General features: G+C 54.5%; 1 protein-coding gene across 6 annotated transcripts in view; it reads left to right on the plus strand.

Annotated features, from left to right (window-relative positions):
• The window catches only part of SH2D6 (SH2 domain containing 6), a 10,864-nt gene extending 1,680 nt beyond the window's left edge, over nt 1-9,184 (plus strand). The window contains exons 1-13 of one of the 6 annotated variants that reach the window (XM_051974360.1): nt 1-126; nt 311-375; nt 827-897; nt 1,049-1,157; nt 1,801-1,850; nt 3,878-3,929; nt 4,573-4,651; nt 5,145-5,187; nt 5,727-5,751; nt 5,936-5,976; nt 7,271-7,411; nt 7,565-7,723; nt 8,972-9,184. The exon at nt 1-126 is cut by the window's left edge and continues 1,662 nt beyond it. In XM_051974360.1, the coding sequence (XP_051830320.1) occupies nt 1-126; nt 311-375; nt 827-897; nt 1,049-1,157; nt 1,801-1,850; nt 3,878-3,929; nt 4,573-4,651; nt 5,145-5,187; nt 5,727-5,751; nt 5,936-5,976; nt 7,271-7,411; nt 7,565-7,723; nt 8,972-9,088 (1,078 nt within the window). In that variant the 3' untranslated portion in view covers nt 9,089-9,184. The remainder of the gene's footprint in view (nt 127-310; nt 376-826; nt 898-1,048; nt 1,158-1,800; nt 1,851-3,877; nt 3,930-4,572; nt 4,652-5,144; nt 5,188-5,726; nt 5,752-5,935; nt 5,977-7,270; nt 7,412-7,564; nt 7,724-8,971) is intronic. The other 5 variants (XM_051974362.1, XM_051974361.1, XM_051974363.1 and 2 more) reach the window with 5 other exon arrangements.
• The last annotated feature ends 7,888 nt before the right edge of the window (nt 9,185-17,072 follow it).

Genomic DNA, 17,072 nt, shown 5'->3' on the forward strand with positions numbered 1-17,072 from the left:
AAGGAGTTCTTCCCTGGGCCGGCTCCAAGGCCGAGGCCCGGGATGCTGGGAAGGGTGGAGGGGCGCCAGGCCGTTCCCTGAGGCTCTGTGTTCTTGGCAGGACAAGACCGGCCGAAACGGGACCCCGTGAGTGATGCCTTGTCCCCGCCTTCTCCCAGCCCATAAGCCCCCTGGCAGAGGTCAGACCCCGAGAGCAGACCCTGCCCCACCTTTGCCTTAGCCCTTCCCCGTGAGCCCAGGTCCCTGCCTCGGGCTAGCCCATGGCCGTCTGGGGCCCCCTCGGGAGGGGCTAATCCGCCTCTGCTTGCAGGTCCCAGCCCCCCCTGCCGCCCCCCAGAGCCCCGGGGAAGCCCCCGAGGGGAGCAGCGCACGGAGGTGAGCAAATCCCGCCTCAGACTCAAATAAGTAACTCAGTCCTCAAACTGTGACGGAAGGCCTGATCGGAGCCGTCCATGATTCCGGGCTGGGGGAGGAAATGGTCCCCCAGAAGCCCCCCTCCGCCCTTGCGGTCCTGGGCTGCCCAAACTGGAGCTTCTCGGGGTGCCGGGGAGCCCTCTGCAGCCCCCCCAGCCTCCCCCAGGCAGCTTAACAGCTTCCCCTCAGGCACTAGTCCCGAACCCCGTAAAGCTAGCAGCGGGTCCGTCTTTCCTCTGCACCCCCACATTTGCCGGTACTGGACCCGTAGTGAACGGTTCATAAATGACTGAAGGAAGGAGCGCACATGGGGGGGGCGGCTTTTCCCAGGCAGAATTACGGTCTCCGGAGCTGGGGAGGGGAGGGGGGCAGCATTGGGGAGATCATGGAAGCCGGTTGCTTTTCCTCGCAGGCTCCCCATCTTGGAGAGAGGATCCCTCCATCCCGCCGTCCCCAGGTTCTGCGGGGCTTTTGAGCCAATGGGTAATTTCCTCTGATTCGTACACTTTGCCCCTCGTGCTGCGGCCGGATCTCAGTCCCGCGGCCCCCCTCCTGCTCCTTCACTCAGCCCCCCACCCCCATCCGCTCTCCGCCCCCTCCCCTCCAGCTCTCGGGGGTCCCTCTCGCCCTCCAGGATTCCGAGGAGGAAGATGATGGCGGAGGGGAATACGAGCTTCCTCCTTGTGAGTCCCTGGCCGCCAAGATGGCCCCTTTCCTCGTGGAGAAGAGCGAGCTGTATCTGGGTGAGAGCTGATGGGGGCGGGCACCGCCTCCGGCCTCCCCGGGATGATCCCCCCGTCCCGCTCCCCCCCCCCGGTCCCGCTTCCGGCTGTGGCTCGGGCCCCTCTTCCCACTGAGCTGAAGCCATTCTCTGGGTCTCCCTCCGGGGAGGCTGCTGGGAGGGGGGGGAGGGGAGGGAGCGGCCGGCCCAGGCAGGAAACCAGGGAATGGGGGTGGGGGCGGGGAGGAGGCGACCCCTTCCCCACATCACCATGGAAGCCATTGGGAATGAGTAAGGCCCTGGCTTAGACCCCTGGAGGAACAGCCCCCCGCCCGCTCCCATCCTGTCCCTCACTGAGGGCTTCCGGGAGAACGCGAACTCTGTGTATTTGGGGGAGAGGGGAGCCAGAGCGGGTTCTGGAGAGACAGCAGCGGCAGCCTTCTCCCGGCTGTCCCAGAAGGGGCTCCCAGGACCTGGCGTCGGGCTGCCCGAGGGCCGGAGCCGGCCTCCTTCCGTTGTCATGGGGATGCAGCTCTCAGGAAGCAGGAGCCGGCCGGAGGGGAGAGCGGGAGGGGGCAGAGAGGAAACGGGAACAAAGAGGGGGAAGGGAAGCCTGGGGTCTGAGTGGCCACCGGCCATCACAGGGGGCGGGGCCTTTGTTCCAGATCGATCCGTCCCCTCCGGACCTCCCAAGCCAGTGCCCCGGCCCTCCCAGGTGAGCAGCCGGACCCCTCTTCCCCTCCCCCATCCCAGAGGTTTTGGGAAATCCAGGATGTGGCTCAGCTACCCGCTTCCTATATTTACATCTGAAAGACACTGACTCCAGACTGGGGGAGGGGCAGACCCCGGGCCCCTCCCTGCTGGAAGGACCCCCCCCCTTCCTTCCTTTCCCAGCCGCTTCCGGAACAACCTCTTTGTGCCCAAGCCCGTCAGGCTCCCAAAATCTCCCCGTCCCATCACCCACCCCCGCCCGGCCTTCATAGCGCACACACGTGACACCGGGCACGCACACATGCACATGTGCCCGCACACGCACGCGCAAACACGTGTGCCCCCGCGCCACTCACCTGACACACGTGCTCGGGCACATACATGTGCACACACATGCCCGCTGCAAGAGACCATGTGCCCGGCACACATGCACAATGCACAGCACACACAGCCCACGTGCACACTTTTTGCACTCAGCGTGTCCATACACGAGATGCATCGCATGCATGCACACGTGCCCAGCGCACACAGATACATGCATGTACACACATGCACATGTACCCGGCACACAGATACATACATGTGCTCACATGCACACGTGCATAAGCTCACCCTTGTCCGGTGCATGTGCCCGGCACGTGCATCGTGACCACACGGACCTGCATTGCACATGTGACCCGGGCCCAGTTAGTTCCCCATCGCTCCTGTCTGTGGCAACCAAGGAATATGTGGGTGAGGAAGAAGGTGAACAGAGAGAGTTCAGCACAGCGCCGGCCAGAGCAAGCTCCTGGGGACTGCTGCTTTCTTTCCCTCCTCCCTCCCTTCTTTCCTCCCTCCCTTCCTCTTTCCCTCCTCCCTCCCTTCTTTCCTCCCTCCCTGCCTTCTTGCTTTTCCATCCTTCCTTTTCTCTTCCTTCCTTCACTCTTTCCTTCCCTCCTTCCTTTCTTCCCTCTCACCTTCCGTCCCTGCCTTCCTTTTTTCCTTCCTTCCTTTCTTCCCTCTCTCCCTCCCTTCCTTCTTTTCTTCCTTAGGACCATGAATCGGAGGTTCAGTTCCTGCCTCCTGGTCTGGGACTCAGGAAAACTTGGCTTCAAGGCCTGCCTTAGATAATCCTGGTTCTGGGTCCCATTTCTTCTCCTGGGACTTCCAAAGTCCTTTCTCATGTGTGATGTATGGTCCTAGGCCACAAATGCTCTGGCTCTCAGAGGGGGGAAGGGGAAGGAGGGAAGTCACAGAAATCCTGATCCTCTGTGGCACGTGTGATCCTCAGCCCCTGCCCGGCCCACTAGGACCACTGACTCCTCTGTGGGATCAGCCCCTGCCCGGCCCACTAGGACCACTGACTCCTCTGTGGGATCAGCCCGTGTCCGGCCCACTAGGACCACTGACTCCTCTGTGGGATCAGCCCGTGTCCGGCCCACTAGGACCACTGACTCCTCTGTGGGATCAGCCCCTGCCCGGCCCACTAGGACCACTGACTCCTCTGTGGGATCAGCCTGTGTCCCGGCCCACTAGGACCACTGACTCCTCTGTGGGATCAGCCTGTGTCCGGCCCACTAGGACCACTGACTCCTCTGTGGGATCAGCCCCTGCCTGGCCCACTAGGACCACTGACTCCTCTGTGGGATCAGCCCGTGTCCGGCCCACTAGGACCACTGACTCCTCTGTGGGATCAGCCCGTGTCCGGCCCACTAGGACCACTGACTCCTCTGTGGGATCAGCCCGTGTCCGGCCCACTAGGACCACTGACTCCTCTGTGGGATCAGCCCGTGTCCGGCCCACTAGGACCACTGACTCCTCTGTGGGATCAGCCCGTGTCCGGCCCACTAGGACCACTGACTCCTCTGTGGGATCAGCCCCTGCCCGGCCCACTAGGACCACTGACTCCTCTGTGGGATCAGCCCCTGCCCGGCCCACTAGGACCACTGACTCCTCTGTGGGATCAGCCCGTGTCCGGCCCACTAGGACCACCAGATACTTGGACCTTTCTCCCTCTTTCCCATCTCCTCCCTTTTCTCCCCTTCCTTTTAGGATCCAGCTGAAGAAGACTCTGACGAAGCCATCTACCTGGAGCCCAGTCTGGGTGAGCCCCAGCTCTCTGCCTGGGACCATTGCAGGCCCCGGCCTTTCCCTTGGGTTGGTTCCGTTTTGATCCAGTTCTCTGCAGACTTGCTGACGGGCTGGGCGCTTCCGCCCTCCCCCCACACACGGTCCCACTCTTTCTTTGGGGGCGTCCGTTCTCTGCCAGCATGGAGAGTCCCTGACCCCGGGCGGGAAGCTTCCAGAACAGGCCACATCTTGCTGGACTCGGGAGGGAGAGACCCTGCAGCTCTAAATGTCTCCCAGCCTGGGGAAGCTTGGTGACGGGAAGGGGAGGGGTGGGCTGGAATCCTGCTGCTGGACACCTGCCCCGTCCTGGGCGGCCCCGCGGCCCCTCCGGATCGGGCCCCTCCGTAAGAGGGCAGCGCTGCGGGCGGGGCCCGCCTCCCCGGACACTGGTGCCCCAGCCCTCGGCATCCGGAAAGCCCCCGGCCAAGCTCTCTCAGCCTCTGTCGGCTCTGGGCGGCCCCTCGTCGGGAGCCAGAGGCCTCTGGGGGCCCCTTCCGGCCTCCCCAAGTTGCTCGGGCCCGGGAATGGGAGCGCGGCCCAGCCCGGGCGCTGTTCTCCATCCCCGCCATGGGTTTGCCCACCCACTGGAAGCCAAGGGCAAACCTCTTTCTTCTTAGTTTCACCTTTAAACCAGGACTTGGGGCCTCAGGCCCCACCCCCCCGGGCCGTGATCCCAAGAGCCACGGTGGCCCCCGGGTGAGTCGTCTGCTTCCCCCTCTCAGATGACCCAAGGCGGGGCCTGAGGAGGCAGAGGATGCACTTGGCCTGGGCCCTCACTGGCTAGAAAACTGAGTGAATGAATGAGTTAAGCTCCCGGTACAGGCGCAGCCCCCCCCCCCCCTCAGAGTTTTATTCTAATCGCATCCTAATAAAGGGGGCGAGCTGGAAAGGTGGGGGTGGGGGAGGTCCAGGGAGATGGAGAGCTCAGTGGCCTGATGGGGATGGAGCCCAGAACTGCCCTTCCAGACAAGATGAACAGTGGGGGTCCAGGCTCAGGCCTGGGACGGGAGGAAGGTGAGAATGGGGGCGGAATGCCTAGAAATCCCCCTTTTCTTCCCAGGGGAAGATGGCACTGAGGGAGACGGCACTGGTGGCCCCAGGGAGACAATGAAAGGAGGGTTCTAGATCCCCGGGACCTTTCTTCTAATTCAGGGGCCCTTAACCTAATCCCCCAACTTGCTTTCCCCAGATCTGCCTACAAGGCTCTCTCTGTCCCCCAGGAATCTTGGAGTGTGAGTATGAGAAAAAGTGAAAAATACGGGAGGGGGGCTGGCAATGGGGGGCACAAGTGTGGAACTCTAAGTGTGGGGTCGCTTTTATTTCACTGCTCTCTCTGTCAAAAAGCAACACTCAGGGTGGGGCAGTTCGGAGAATGACATTAATTTTATTATTTTTTAAATTTTAGTTATTTAATCAATTTATATTTATTATATATTATTATAAATTATTTAATCAATAATAAATTATTATAAATTGTTTAATTAATAATGAATTATTGTTAATTATTTTTAAATTAATGACATTAATATAAAGACACACGCCCCAAAGGATCACCATTAATGTCCAGGTGTTCGTGTGTGTGCACACATGTGATTTTTGATCAATTTAACCCATATGGTAACAGGGGAAATAATGGGAGGTGTGGGGCAGCTTGGGAGGTGCTCACCGTGGGGAGCTGGAGGCTGAGACTTTGCCTGTTTCAAGAGGGAGGGAGTTGGAGACAGGGTCCGACGGGCAGAAATTGACCTGAACGTCCCTTCCTGTATTCCAGGGGTCAGGGGACATCACTTGCAATGGTGAGAATGGCAGACTTTTCCAGCAAGCCAGACATAGCCCACCTACCCCCCAGACATGTCCCACCTACCCCCCAGCCCCCCAAACATATTCCACCGAACCCCCAGCCCCCCCAGACATATTCCACTAACCCCCAGCCCCCCCAGACATATCCCACCTACCCACCAAGTGATCTCCTTCTTCCAGCTGGGAGGAGTACATTCACAGGGAACCCCCCTGCAGAGGAGGTGAGAGAGAAATGGGCTGAGGGTGGGGGGCCCAAGGGAGAGTACCCCTGCCCCCTTTCCCTCTGGGCCCTGCTCCTGGGGCCTCTGTTTCACAGGGCCTAGCAATTAATCAAGAGGCACGTGCTAAACACCTACTATGTGCCCTCCACATTCAGAGATGCAAAGAAAAAAAATGAAATCATACCTATCGATCAGTTAATTGATGAGCATTTACTAAGTGCCAGGCCCTGGGGGTGAAAGTAACGGAACAGCCCTGCCCTCCGAGAGGAGGAAATGTGCCCATGTGGCCTTCCGGGCAAAATGAATCTGTAATTGGAGAGAGGGGCAGCCCCAGGTGGGTGACGGGAGCATTTGAGGTCTGAAGGAAATCGGGGGCTCACCAGGGCTGAGGGGAGGGTGGAGGGGTTCCAGGCTTTGTGGAGAGGGAGGACCCCACCGGACACAGCCATATTGGCCGGAACCTGCAGTACATGAGGAGTGGGTGCAACAGGCCAAAAAAAATTAGTTCGTAAAGCGCATTAAAGGCCAAAGAGGCGCCTCTGGTTGGGCCTGGAATGGCCGACTGTAGGAGGGGGTCTGATTGGGGCAGAGGCCTGAGAGGGGCCCAGGGCCTGAGGGGGGCGGGCACAGGAGTGGAGAAATGGAGGAGATGGGCCACGGTGACTCGGAAGGGATAACAGGGAGAGGTCATTGGACTTTGGAGAGGGCAGGTCAGTCAAGAAAAGGAGATGGAAGCCAGACCACGAAGAGATGAGGAGGGAGAGGAAAAGCAGGAGGGAACAAGCTAGTCAGTGAGGTGAGAGCCCCCTGGGGCAGAGGGGGAGAGACTCCGGTGAGAGGCTGGGACGGGAGCTGCAGGAAGGAGGGGGCCGGAGAGAGGGAGAGACTGAAGATCCCTGAGAAGGGGAGGGTGATAGTGGGGAGGGGGTGGAATCGAGGGGGCGCAGAGAGGCCTTGGTGGGGACAGGAGAAGGGCCGCCTCCTTCTTCACCAGAGACTAAAGGAGAGAATGGGGAGTGATGTCTAGCCTGGAGGGAAGGAGGAGAGAATGGGGGTGAGACCTAGGGGAAAAGGGTCCCCTCTTCCTCACAGACTGAAGGGAAGGAGAGAAGGGGGGCGATGTCAAAGGGCGTTGAGATGTAGAGAAGGGGAGAAGAGGGCGCTTGCCGGCACGTAGTAGGCACTTAGAACATGCTTTTAGAAGTGAATTGAATTTGGATTCTTATGAGCCCTTTCAGAAAGTCCCGGTGTCCTAAACAAGAGGCTTTAATTCCCCTCCCCCGCTTCGGAGCAGCCCCTTCCCCCAGCAGCTCGGGGTCAGTGGGATCCTCTGTTGTGTGTGTGTGTCCAGAAGGCCGGCCTGCTGACTCAGCCCTGGTATTGCGCGCACTGTGACCGCCAAACTGTCGAGAACGCCCTTCTCTCGCTCCAAAAGGTGGGTCTAGAAAACCGGGGCGTCTTCTGCCCCCCTTAACTTTACCGGGAATTCCTCCCCCTGGGCTCTGGGGACGAGGGCGCTGGGGGCCTGGGTGAGGGCCCGAAGGGGAGCCCGGGAGCTAGCCGGAGCCGGCCTCCCGCCTCCCCACAGGACGGCTCCTACACCGTCCGGCCCAGCTCCGATCCCCAAGGACTGAAGCCCTTCACCCTGGCTGTGTTCTTCCACGGCCACGTCTACAACATCCCCATCCGCTGGCTGGGGGCCCCGCGGCAGTACGCGCTGGGTCGGGAGAGCAGGAGCTCCGACAAGGTGGGTGCTGGGAGAGTCTTGTCCTCCGCGAAAGGAGGTGCCCCTCCCCCCCGTTCCTACGTCTGTGGGTCTGAGCCCCAAGCCCTGAGAGCCAGAGGGACCCGCTCGTCCGGGGAGCCAGGGGGCACACGGACGGGGATCCGGCCCTTCCCGGGCCCCACTGGCACTGGAAGGAGTCTGGGCGTGGTCAGTCCAAAAGGAAGGCCGGTGGCCGAGCCACTGCGAACCCCAGCGGGAGACTGGCCCGGGAGGGGACGGAGGGCGGTGGGGGCGGGGGAGGGCGCTGTGAAGTCAGCCCGGACAGAATGGAGGAATTCGGATAACACCCGTGGAGAGCTACGGTCCGTGGCACGTGCCCAGCATGCTGGGCACACCAGCGCACCCCCACGGACACAGACGGGACCGCACCGCCAATGTACCCCCCCCCACACAGAGAGAGACCACACTGCTGCCGTACCCCCACCCGTGTGCAGGGACCGCACCGCCAATGTACCCCCCACACACACACACAGATGGAGACCACACTGCTGTGCCCCCACACGTGTGCAGGGACCGCACCGCCAATGTACCCACACACACACACACACAGGGACCACACTGCTGCCGTACCCCCATGGACACACAGATGGGACCGCACCGCCAATGTACCCCCCACACACACACACACACGTGTGCAGGGACCGCACCGCCAATGTACCCCCCCACACACACACACACGCAGCCGGCCTGGCACCAGACACCAGGACCCCCCAACAGGCCGCTAGCACCAGGACACACACAGCACATGCGCGCCCCGAGCCCCCAGCTGCCACAGCGCCCGCAGCTAACACAGCCAGTACTCCCCCGCCCCCGGGCACACACACCTCCGGGACAGCTGGGGGCGCTGTGAGCTCCCGGAGGGCCGGGCTGCTGGTGCACGGCACACAGTAGGTCTTTGATCATTGTTTGAATGAAGCAAGCGCCCCCTGGGCAGCAGGAAGGATAAAGGAGGGGGGAGGGCGTCGGGGCCACTGCCTGGACCAGCGAAGTCACGGTAGTGGAGGAGCCGGATTCAAGTCCTCCCTCCAGGCTCGCCGCCGGGGTGACTTCCTGCACCCCCGGTTCCTCAGCCGTAAATGAGCCCGAGGCCTCCGAGGTCCCTCCCGGCCCCAGCCCTGAGTCTCGGCGGGGAGGGGGCGGCCCAGGGATCCCTCCCCTCTGAATCCCCCGCTCTCCCGGCGGACCTGGAGCTGAGCCCGCCTCCCACAGCTCTTCCCCAGCGTGGCCGCCATGGTGCAGCATTTCTCCCAGCATCCCCTGCTCCTGGTGAACAGACGCAGCTGCGACCGGCAGCAGACCTGCCTCCTCTTCCCCGCCAAGCCCTGAGCTCCCGGGCGGAGCGAAGGCGCAGGAGCCCGGACGAGCTTGGTCTCGTGGCCCGCACACAGTAGGGATTTAATAAATGCTGACTGAGCAAAGGAACGGTTGTAAATCGTTTTCTTCCGCGGACGAGATTCAGCCAGAGAATCTGGTGTTTCCAGACGCTGTGGCCAGACGGGTGGGCTTCCGCCAGGCGTGCCAGCCCGATGCCCCCCAGAGAACAGCCCTCGCTCCTCCGGCTTAGCCATCTCCGGAGCTCCCCAAGGAAGGGCCCGCCCCGGCCTCTGCGGCCCTTCGGAGGGGCTGGCAGACAGCTCAGCTTTCTCGGGGCGGGGTGCAAGAGGGGCTGTTTGCTCTAGAATTTGCTGCCCGGTACTGCCCTGAGTAAAGGAATTAAGTGGCACTTGTTAATTGCTTTAATTATTAAGGGGGGGAGGGCACATATGAGAAAAAAAAGGCAGGCCCTTTCCTCAAGGAGCAGAGAGAGCACGTCCAGCTGGCGGCCAAGGAGAAGCACTTCCTTATTTTAAAATTAAAAAAGCATTTAGAAGCAACAATTCCCACCCCCTATTAACAACATGACAAATTTAAATAAAAAATTTTCATAGTTTGGTAACTGCGTCCCGGTGTAACTAATTTTCTTTGTGATCCTACGTATTCTATTTTATGAATTTAAAAACATGATTGTTAGAAGGGGTCCATAAGCTTTCCCAGTCTGCCCCAGGCTCTTAGTACACGAAAAAAGTTCAAAAGCTCTGCTCTACGTCATAAACAGGGAAATGTGTTTAGAAGAATTGCATATGTTTAACCTATATTGGATCACTTCCTGTCTAGGGCAGAGGGGAGGGAGGAAGGGAGGGAGAAAGAGTTGGAACACAAGGTTTTGCAAGAGTGAATGTTGAAAACTATCTTTGTATGTATTTGGAAATAAAAAGCTATTATTAAAAAAAAAAATTTTAAGCTCGGATCAAAAACAAAACAAAATAAGGGGCAGCTGGGTGGTGCAGTGGGTAGAGCACCAGCCTTCAAGTCAGGAGGACCTGAGTTCAAATTTACCTCAGACACTTAACTTCCTGGCTGTGTGACCCTGGGCAAGTCACTTAACCGCAATTGCCTCAAAAAGAAAAAGAAAAAGCTCTGCTCTAGGAATTCATTATAGAGGTCCAGGGAGATAGGATTTACACGGGTGAGTTTGCATTTGTAAAATGAAGGTATAGGTCCAGGTGACAGCCAACGTCTTGGTGCAAAGTTCCTAAGTTAATAGATAGTTAGCAAAAGAGAGAGAAAATAAAGAAATGGAGATAGGAAAGGAGATAGCTAAAGAAGTTAAAGAGATAGAATAAAAGAATAAGAAAAAAGGAAGGAAGAAAGAAAGAATATGCTAAGCTGAGGGATCCATACACAGTTAAGTGAGTTACTGCCCACAAAGAGCTTACACTCCAACAGAAAACACAAAGGTACAGGAGAGCTAGAAAGATGGGGGGAGAAGGAGGTTAGGGGGCACGAGAAATGGCCATCCCTGCCAAGGAGAGACTTGCCATCCAGTGAGCGGGCCCAGGGCAGGTGGGCAAAGCCTCCAGCCTCTCCTGTGCCCCAGACCGCACACAGGGAGGACAGCAAGTCACCGAACAGATGGCGGTCGCCCCCCAAACGTTGAGGGGACTTCCCACCTCCAGGGGCCCATAAAACCCCAAATGTTTTTCTTGTTTTCATTTTTTAGGGCTTCATAATGAATAGCTTTTATAGTCTTTCCCTTTCCCCATGGAAACAGTGCAGGACTTAAGTCCGAGTATCTGACCTGAAATTTAGCCTCTTTCGCTTACTCCCTTGGAAAAGCGATTTTACCTCTGCAGCCCAGGTCCCTGACCTATACGATGAGGGTCGACAAGCCCTCCCAGTCCCTTCCAATTCTAAATCCATGAACCTAAGAGCCTGTGTACCATTCCTCCCTTGTAACAAATGAGGAAGCCAGCAATAAGGCCGAGGTATCCGCCACTCGGCACCCGTCCTCCACCACCTCTCCATCCAGAGGAGGCAAGTCTGTTTCACTGTGAATTTTCTGGCATCAGGACCAGTCGTTACAAACCCTCAGAATTTTGTCTGTCTGTTTGTCTTCCTTTTGCAAAGCTCTAGCCACAGATTTTATTTGGCTTTTTTCCCATAACGTCACGTGGCCGGCCTTAGAATCTCATTCGTGCTTTTCCGCGGCCTTCATTTATCTCCCTTATTTTAGGGTAGACGCCCTCCATTTCACAGGGGAATATGCTGAATTCGGGGAGTGATTTTGCCAAGTTCACCCTCAGTATTAGTGGGTGCTGATTAGTGCAAAGTAAGGGTTCCACGGGCGTCTCTCCCCTCCCAGTTCAGTATTCTTCATGGCCCACCCCCCAGACCACACAACCTAAATCTCACAACAGATATTTATATTTAACTCTCTTAAAAAGCACTGCTTGTCCTGGGGGAGGGAGGGATGCTTGGGATGGCTATGGTGATGGTTAATGGCACCCTGGCCTGGGTGGGCCACTTTGTGGCCCCGACCTCAGTTTACTCATCTGTAACTGAAGGAGTGGGACCGGATGGCTGCCGAGATTCTCCCCAGATGGTCCCTGAGCCCAGAAGAAGGGCCAGGAGCCTCCGGAGGAAGGAGAAGCCTTGGTTATGTGGGCGAGGGGCCCGAGGCCGGAGGGGGTGCTGCTCGTCTCTCTATGACCTCTGAGCCCCCTCCCTGCTGAGGGCCTGGCTCCTTGGGGGAGGGCCCAGGCCGGACCTTTGGCTCTGGCCAGGCTCCCAGAATGGCTTCCATGTGGCAGTGACTCAGCAAAAGCTGAACCATTTCCAGACAAAGGGACCGATTCTGTAGGAGCCCAAGAGGCTCCCGGGGAGCTGCTCAAAAGGCAGAGGGCTCTCCTTTCCCAGAGCTGGCCCTCAGCCACCCCCCGGCCGGGGTCCTTCTGAAACGGGAGGCCGAGGCCCCCGGGGGCCACCCTGGCAGGGGCTGGGGCTGGGGCCGGGCAGGGCCAGAGTCAGCCTCGTTTGGCCCAGTGAGTCTTCGGAAGGAGCCTGGTCTCCCTGGACCCTGACCTGGACCCCTTTGTTCAGGGCCCCCCCAAACTTATCCCCCCCATTCACGAAGGAGCTCTTGTCACCAGGTGGGGGGGGGAGTATTGTAACCGCCCTGAGCTTCAAGTTCCTCATTTCCAAAATGGGAACGATACCAAGCGCACCTGGGCCAGGGCTGCCCGGAGGCTCAGGCAAGATCGTCCCGTACGGCACTGGGCGGGCTCCTCTAACTGAGGGAGTAGTAAAATGCCGGCAGTGGGGGGTGCCGGGAAATGGCTTCAAAGGGCTCGGGGATCTGAATGCTGCTGCCCGAGACTGTGAGTGGGAGAAAATTAAATCGTATGTGGTATGGAATGCAATGGAGTTTAATACATGGCGTACTATATGTTATCACATGGTATCCCTCTAGCATGTCATTACATTGTGTTATATTACATTATATTATGTTGTATGATATCATTTCTATTTATACCATGTCACATTACATTGTGTTATATTACATTATATTATGTTGTATGATACCATTTCTATTTATGTCATGTCACATTATATTATCTTATGTTGTATGATACCATTTCTATTTATACCATGTCACATGTACATATATTACATTATGCTGTATTATATCATTTCTAGTTATATCATGTCATATTGTATTGTATATTATATTACACTGTATGATATCATTTCATATTATATTACCTCCTATCTCATCTCGTATCAGTATTAGTGCCCCCCTCATCCCAGGATACCTGGGCTATCCACCTTAACTCTTTCCCCACTCCAGTCTCTCTATCCTCCACTCTGACCTTGGGGTCATTATTCTAAAGCCCAGAGAAGTCAAGGTCACCTCCTTACTCCTTAGATCCCTATCATCTCCAGATCAAACACTAAACACTCATTTGTCATTCAAAGTCCTTCCCAGCCCAGCCTTTGCCTCAGTTCTGGGAACTTCTGGCTCGGTGTCTGAGGCAGCCCTGGGCCGGGAGCTGATATTTCAGGTTCTAGTTAGGGCTCCGAGTGCCTCCAGCCTCCTAGTCCCTTGGACAATGGGTCACCTCACCCAGAAGTCCTCAGTCTCCAGCTGTCAATGAATGAATGAATGGCCTCTAACTGCGGATGGGACATTCATGATCCAGTGTAATTTACAGGAAGGTCAACACCAGGAACTGCTCAGAGACCAGAGGCGGGAATTTGTTCGTGGAACTGGTTCCGGACGGATTTTGTGTTTGCCCCCCCTCCCTTCCGGGGTCTCTCCCTTTCTCCCCTCTGGGATTCATCCAGCCCCTTTCCTACAAAGCCTTCCTCTCATCTGGCAGAACACCTCCGTGCTCCCTTCTCCCAGAGTCCCAGCTCTGTCACTAACTCATTCCGTGACCAACGGGCAAGTTACTCTTCCCACTGTGGCTCAGTTTCCCCAGCTATAAAATGAGGTATTTAGATGAGAATATGACCAGCCTTTTTATTTTATTTTATGTACAACTCATGCTTCTAGAGTATTTCATTTTAACCATGGATTCGGAAAGTCAGAAAACTTCAAACCCCAAGGAAACATTCACTAATGGTAAAGTTTCAGGCCCTGTGATAGAAGTGTTGCAGGAGTTGGGCCAGAAACCCTCTCGAGTCTCTCCTGCGGTCCCGTGGACACAAGTTTCCGTGACTTTTTGCTCCAGAGTTTGCAATCCAGTTGTCCATTGGAATGTCTAACTTAACAATACTCTTGTCATTGCTTCCTAGAATCATTCATTATGAATATGCTCATTCACTCATTTATGCAATCATTAAAACTATCGATTTAATCAATTCTTTCTTGCAATCATTCATTTAATTTCAATTTAATCAGCCAATCTTCCATTCCATCCGTAGCTAAGAATTTATTGTGTTGGGCCACGTGCTAAGCACAGGGGTCACCAAGAAAGGCAAAAGAGCGTGTTTTCCCTGAAGGAGTTCCCAGACTGACTGGGGAGACAAGTAGTTACAAACCAAGATAAGCTGGAGATGTAAAAGAGGGAGGGCTTCCATATCAAGGAAGATTAGGGAAGGCTTCGGGTAAAAAGGGAGATTTTGACTGGGACTTGAAGGCAGCCAGGAGGTAGAGATGATAAGGGGGAGTATTCCAGGCTGGAGGACAGCCGGAGAAAATTCCTGAAATGAGGAGCTGTGGCAGCTGAGTGGGGGACTGGGCAAGCAGAGCAGCCGCAGGCCATCGCCCTGGACCAGTCCGGTGAGAACCGCCCAAAGGTGGTAGCAGGGAGAGAGAGAAGGGAGGGAGGTGAGAGAAGTTACAATTTAGTCAGCTCGATGGTAGTGATTTTGTTGACAATAAAATGGATGTGGGGAGATGGGGAAGGATGAAAGAGAGGGAAAGGGCCAGAACCCCTCCCCCATGGGCAGTCTGAGGGATGGGGAGGATGGTGAAGAAAGAAGTTAGGAAGAAGGTTTGGGGAGGAAAGAGAATGAGTTCCATTTTGGACATGTAAGTGTAAGATGTCTAGGGGACAAATAATAGGCAGCTGGAGATGGGGTTCAGAGGTTAACAGACACTTAGGACTGGATAAATTGATTTGAAAATCATCTGTATAAAGATGATAATTGAATCCATGGGAACTGATGTAATTTCCTAGTGAAATAATAGAAAGGGAGAAAAGAGTCGGGGTGGGGGATCCATTTATTTAATGAATGGAAAATTTCTCTTGGGTGTCAGGATGAACTGGTAAGAACAAAGGCTATCCTGAGCGGCAGAGTTAGTAAATGCTATAAGGAGTAAGAAAACTAATGCTACATTCACTTTTTTTTCCCTTTTTCTTCTTGTTTTTTTTTTCTCTCTCTCTCGTGGTTTTTCCATTTTTCCTGATTTTCCTTTGCCAAGATAATTTACAAAAAAAAAAGTGTATTTTTTAAAAAAATTAATGTACATGGATAACCAGAAAAGTAAAGAAAAAAATTTAAAATAATAATAAAAAAAAGAATTGGAGAGGGGCAGCTAAGTGGTGCCGTGAATACATCACCAGTCCTAGGAGGACCCAAGGTCAAAGCCTACTTCTGACACATACTAGATTTGTGACCACTCAATTCTAATTACTTCAAAAGAAGCTCAGCTCTGACCTCAAATACTTAACACTTCCTAGATGTGTGAACCCCGGCAAGTCGCTTAACCCCAATTGCCTCAGACAAAAAAAAATAATAATAAAGCAAAAAATTTTTTAATTTTAAAAAGGAGGGAAAGGATAGTATAGACTGGGGTCTCTTAATTGAACTAATTTTCTAGCTTTTCCCTTGCTCAGACCCTTAGGATCATCCTTGAAAGGAGGGTGTCAGGAGTGTAAATCTATCATACAATAGGGGAAATCATGGTACCATCGTACTTAAAGGTACCAAAGTCCCAAAATACTACTTTAAGTACAAAGTACTTAAAGAAGAGATCTTAGAAATTGAGATCAACTTTGTCATTTTAGAGATGTGGAAATCAGGATGGAAGAAATGCTGAAAAGTTGGGTTTCCATAGAGCTTTTCGCTGTAGTGTGGGATCGTGGGTACCACTGACCAAATGGTTTTCAGAATGTGAGGTTAAGGAAGGTTAAGGTTCCATTGAACAATTAAGTGATCAATAGAAGCCCTGAGCAAAAAAGGATTTGGGGAATTAGCAGATGGATTCAGCCAATCAAAAAGAGTCTCGTGATTTTGAGAAAACCACAAATTTGGGATAATAGCCATCCAACCCAAACTAGTTGGGGTCAGTGACCTGACTTGACCAAATCACTACTGCACTTGCTTAATAGGCCAATTGAATATTAAAGACCACACTGAGTAGGGAGAGCTTTCTGCCAGTTTTGAGCATGGGATGTATAACAAGGGAAGAGGAACATGCTTATACATGTAGAGGGGAAAACATGTATAAGGGAAGGTTGTAACCCGGAAGGGAATGGATCGATCCAGTCTCTGAAGGGAGGGACTGCAGCCAAACTAACGAGTATAAAACCTCTTGTTTCTGTACTGAGTGCTCCCTCTTCCCAGAGAGAAGCAGAGCCTGTTTCTGGTCAGAAACATGAAGACTATTCCTTAAGATTCTTCTTTAATAAATTTCCCTGATTTTCAGTGTAAAGAGTGTTTTTCTAGGGGCAGCTAGGTGGCACAGTGGATAGAGCACCAGCCCTAAAGTCAGGAGGACCTGAATTCAAATCTAGTCTCAGACACTTAACACTTAATTGTGTGACCATGGGCAAGTAACTTAACCCCAATTGCCTCAATAACAACAACAAAAAAAGTATATTTCTAAAAATAGAGTATATTTCTAACAGGAACTAAGAAGGCAAATGACTGCTCCAATGTCACATAGTTTATAAACAGCAAAACAGATTTGAACTAGGTCTCCAGACCTGAGGTCCAGACTCTTTTATTGTTTTTCAGGTGTGAGAGATCCCTCATGACCCTTTTTAGGGCTTTCTTGGCAGAGATACCGGAGGAGTTTACCATTTGCTTCTCCAGCTCGTTTTACAGATGAAAAAACTTAGGCAGAGTGAAGTGACATGTCCAGAATCACTCATATAAGAAGTGTCCGAGGCTGGATTTGAACTCAGGAAGATGACCTCATCAGGCCCAGTGCTCTGTGCACTCTGGTGCTCCCTAGCTGCCCAGTGCTCTCTATACTGGGACCCAATTTAAATGACCCAATTGAAGTTAGTGTGGCACAGGGCCAGGCAGCCAGAAGGCAGCTTGCAGAGCAGAAGAGGCAGAGGGGTAGGATTATGGGGGTGAGGAGGGGAAGGGGCTGAAGGCAAAATCTGACTCTGCTGCATTGCTTATCCAGAGAGTGGAACCCTTGGATTCTGGAAGGGAGCAGCCTCAGACCCATCTAGGTGTATGTCTAGGTACCAAGACCCATCCAGGCTTCCTGAGAGCGAAGAACCTGCTCCATCTACCTGCCTGCCTG

This window comes from Antechinus flavipes, chromosome 2 (genome assembly GCF_016432865.1).
Source record: "Antechinus flavipes isolate AdamAnt ecotype Samford, QLD, Australia chromosome 2, AdamAnt_v2, whole genome shotgun sequence".
NCBI lineage: Eukaryota > Metazoa > Chordata > Mammalia > Dasyuromorphia > Dasyuridae > Antechinus > Antechinus flavipes.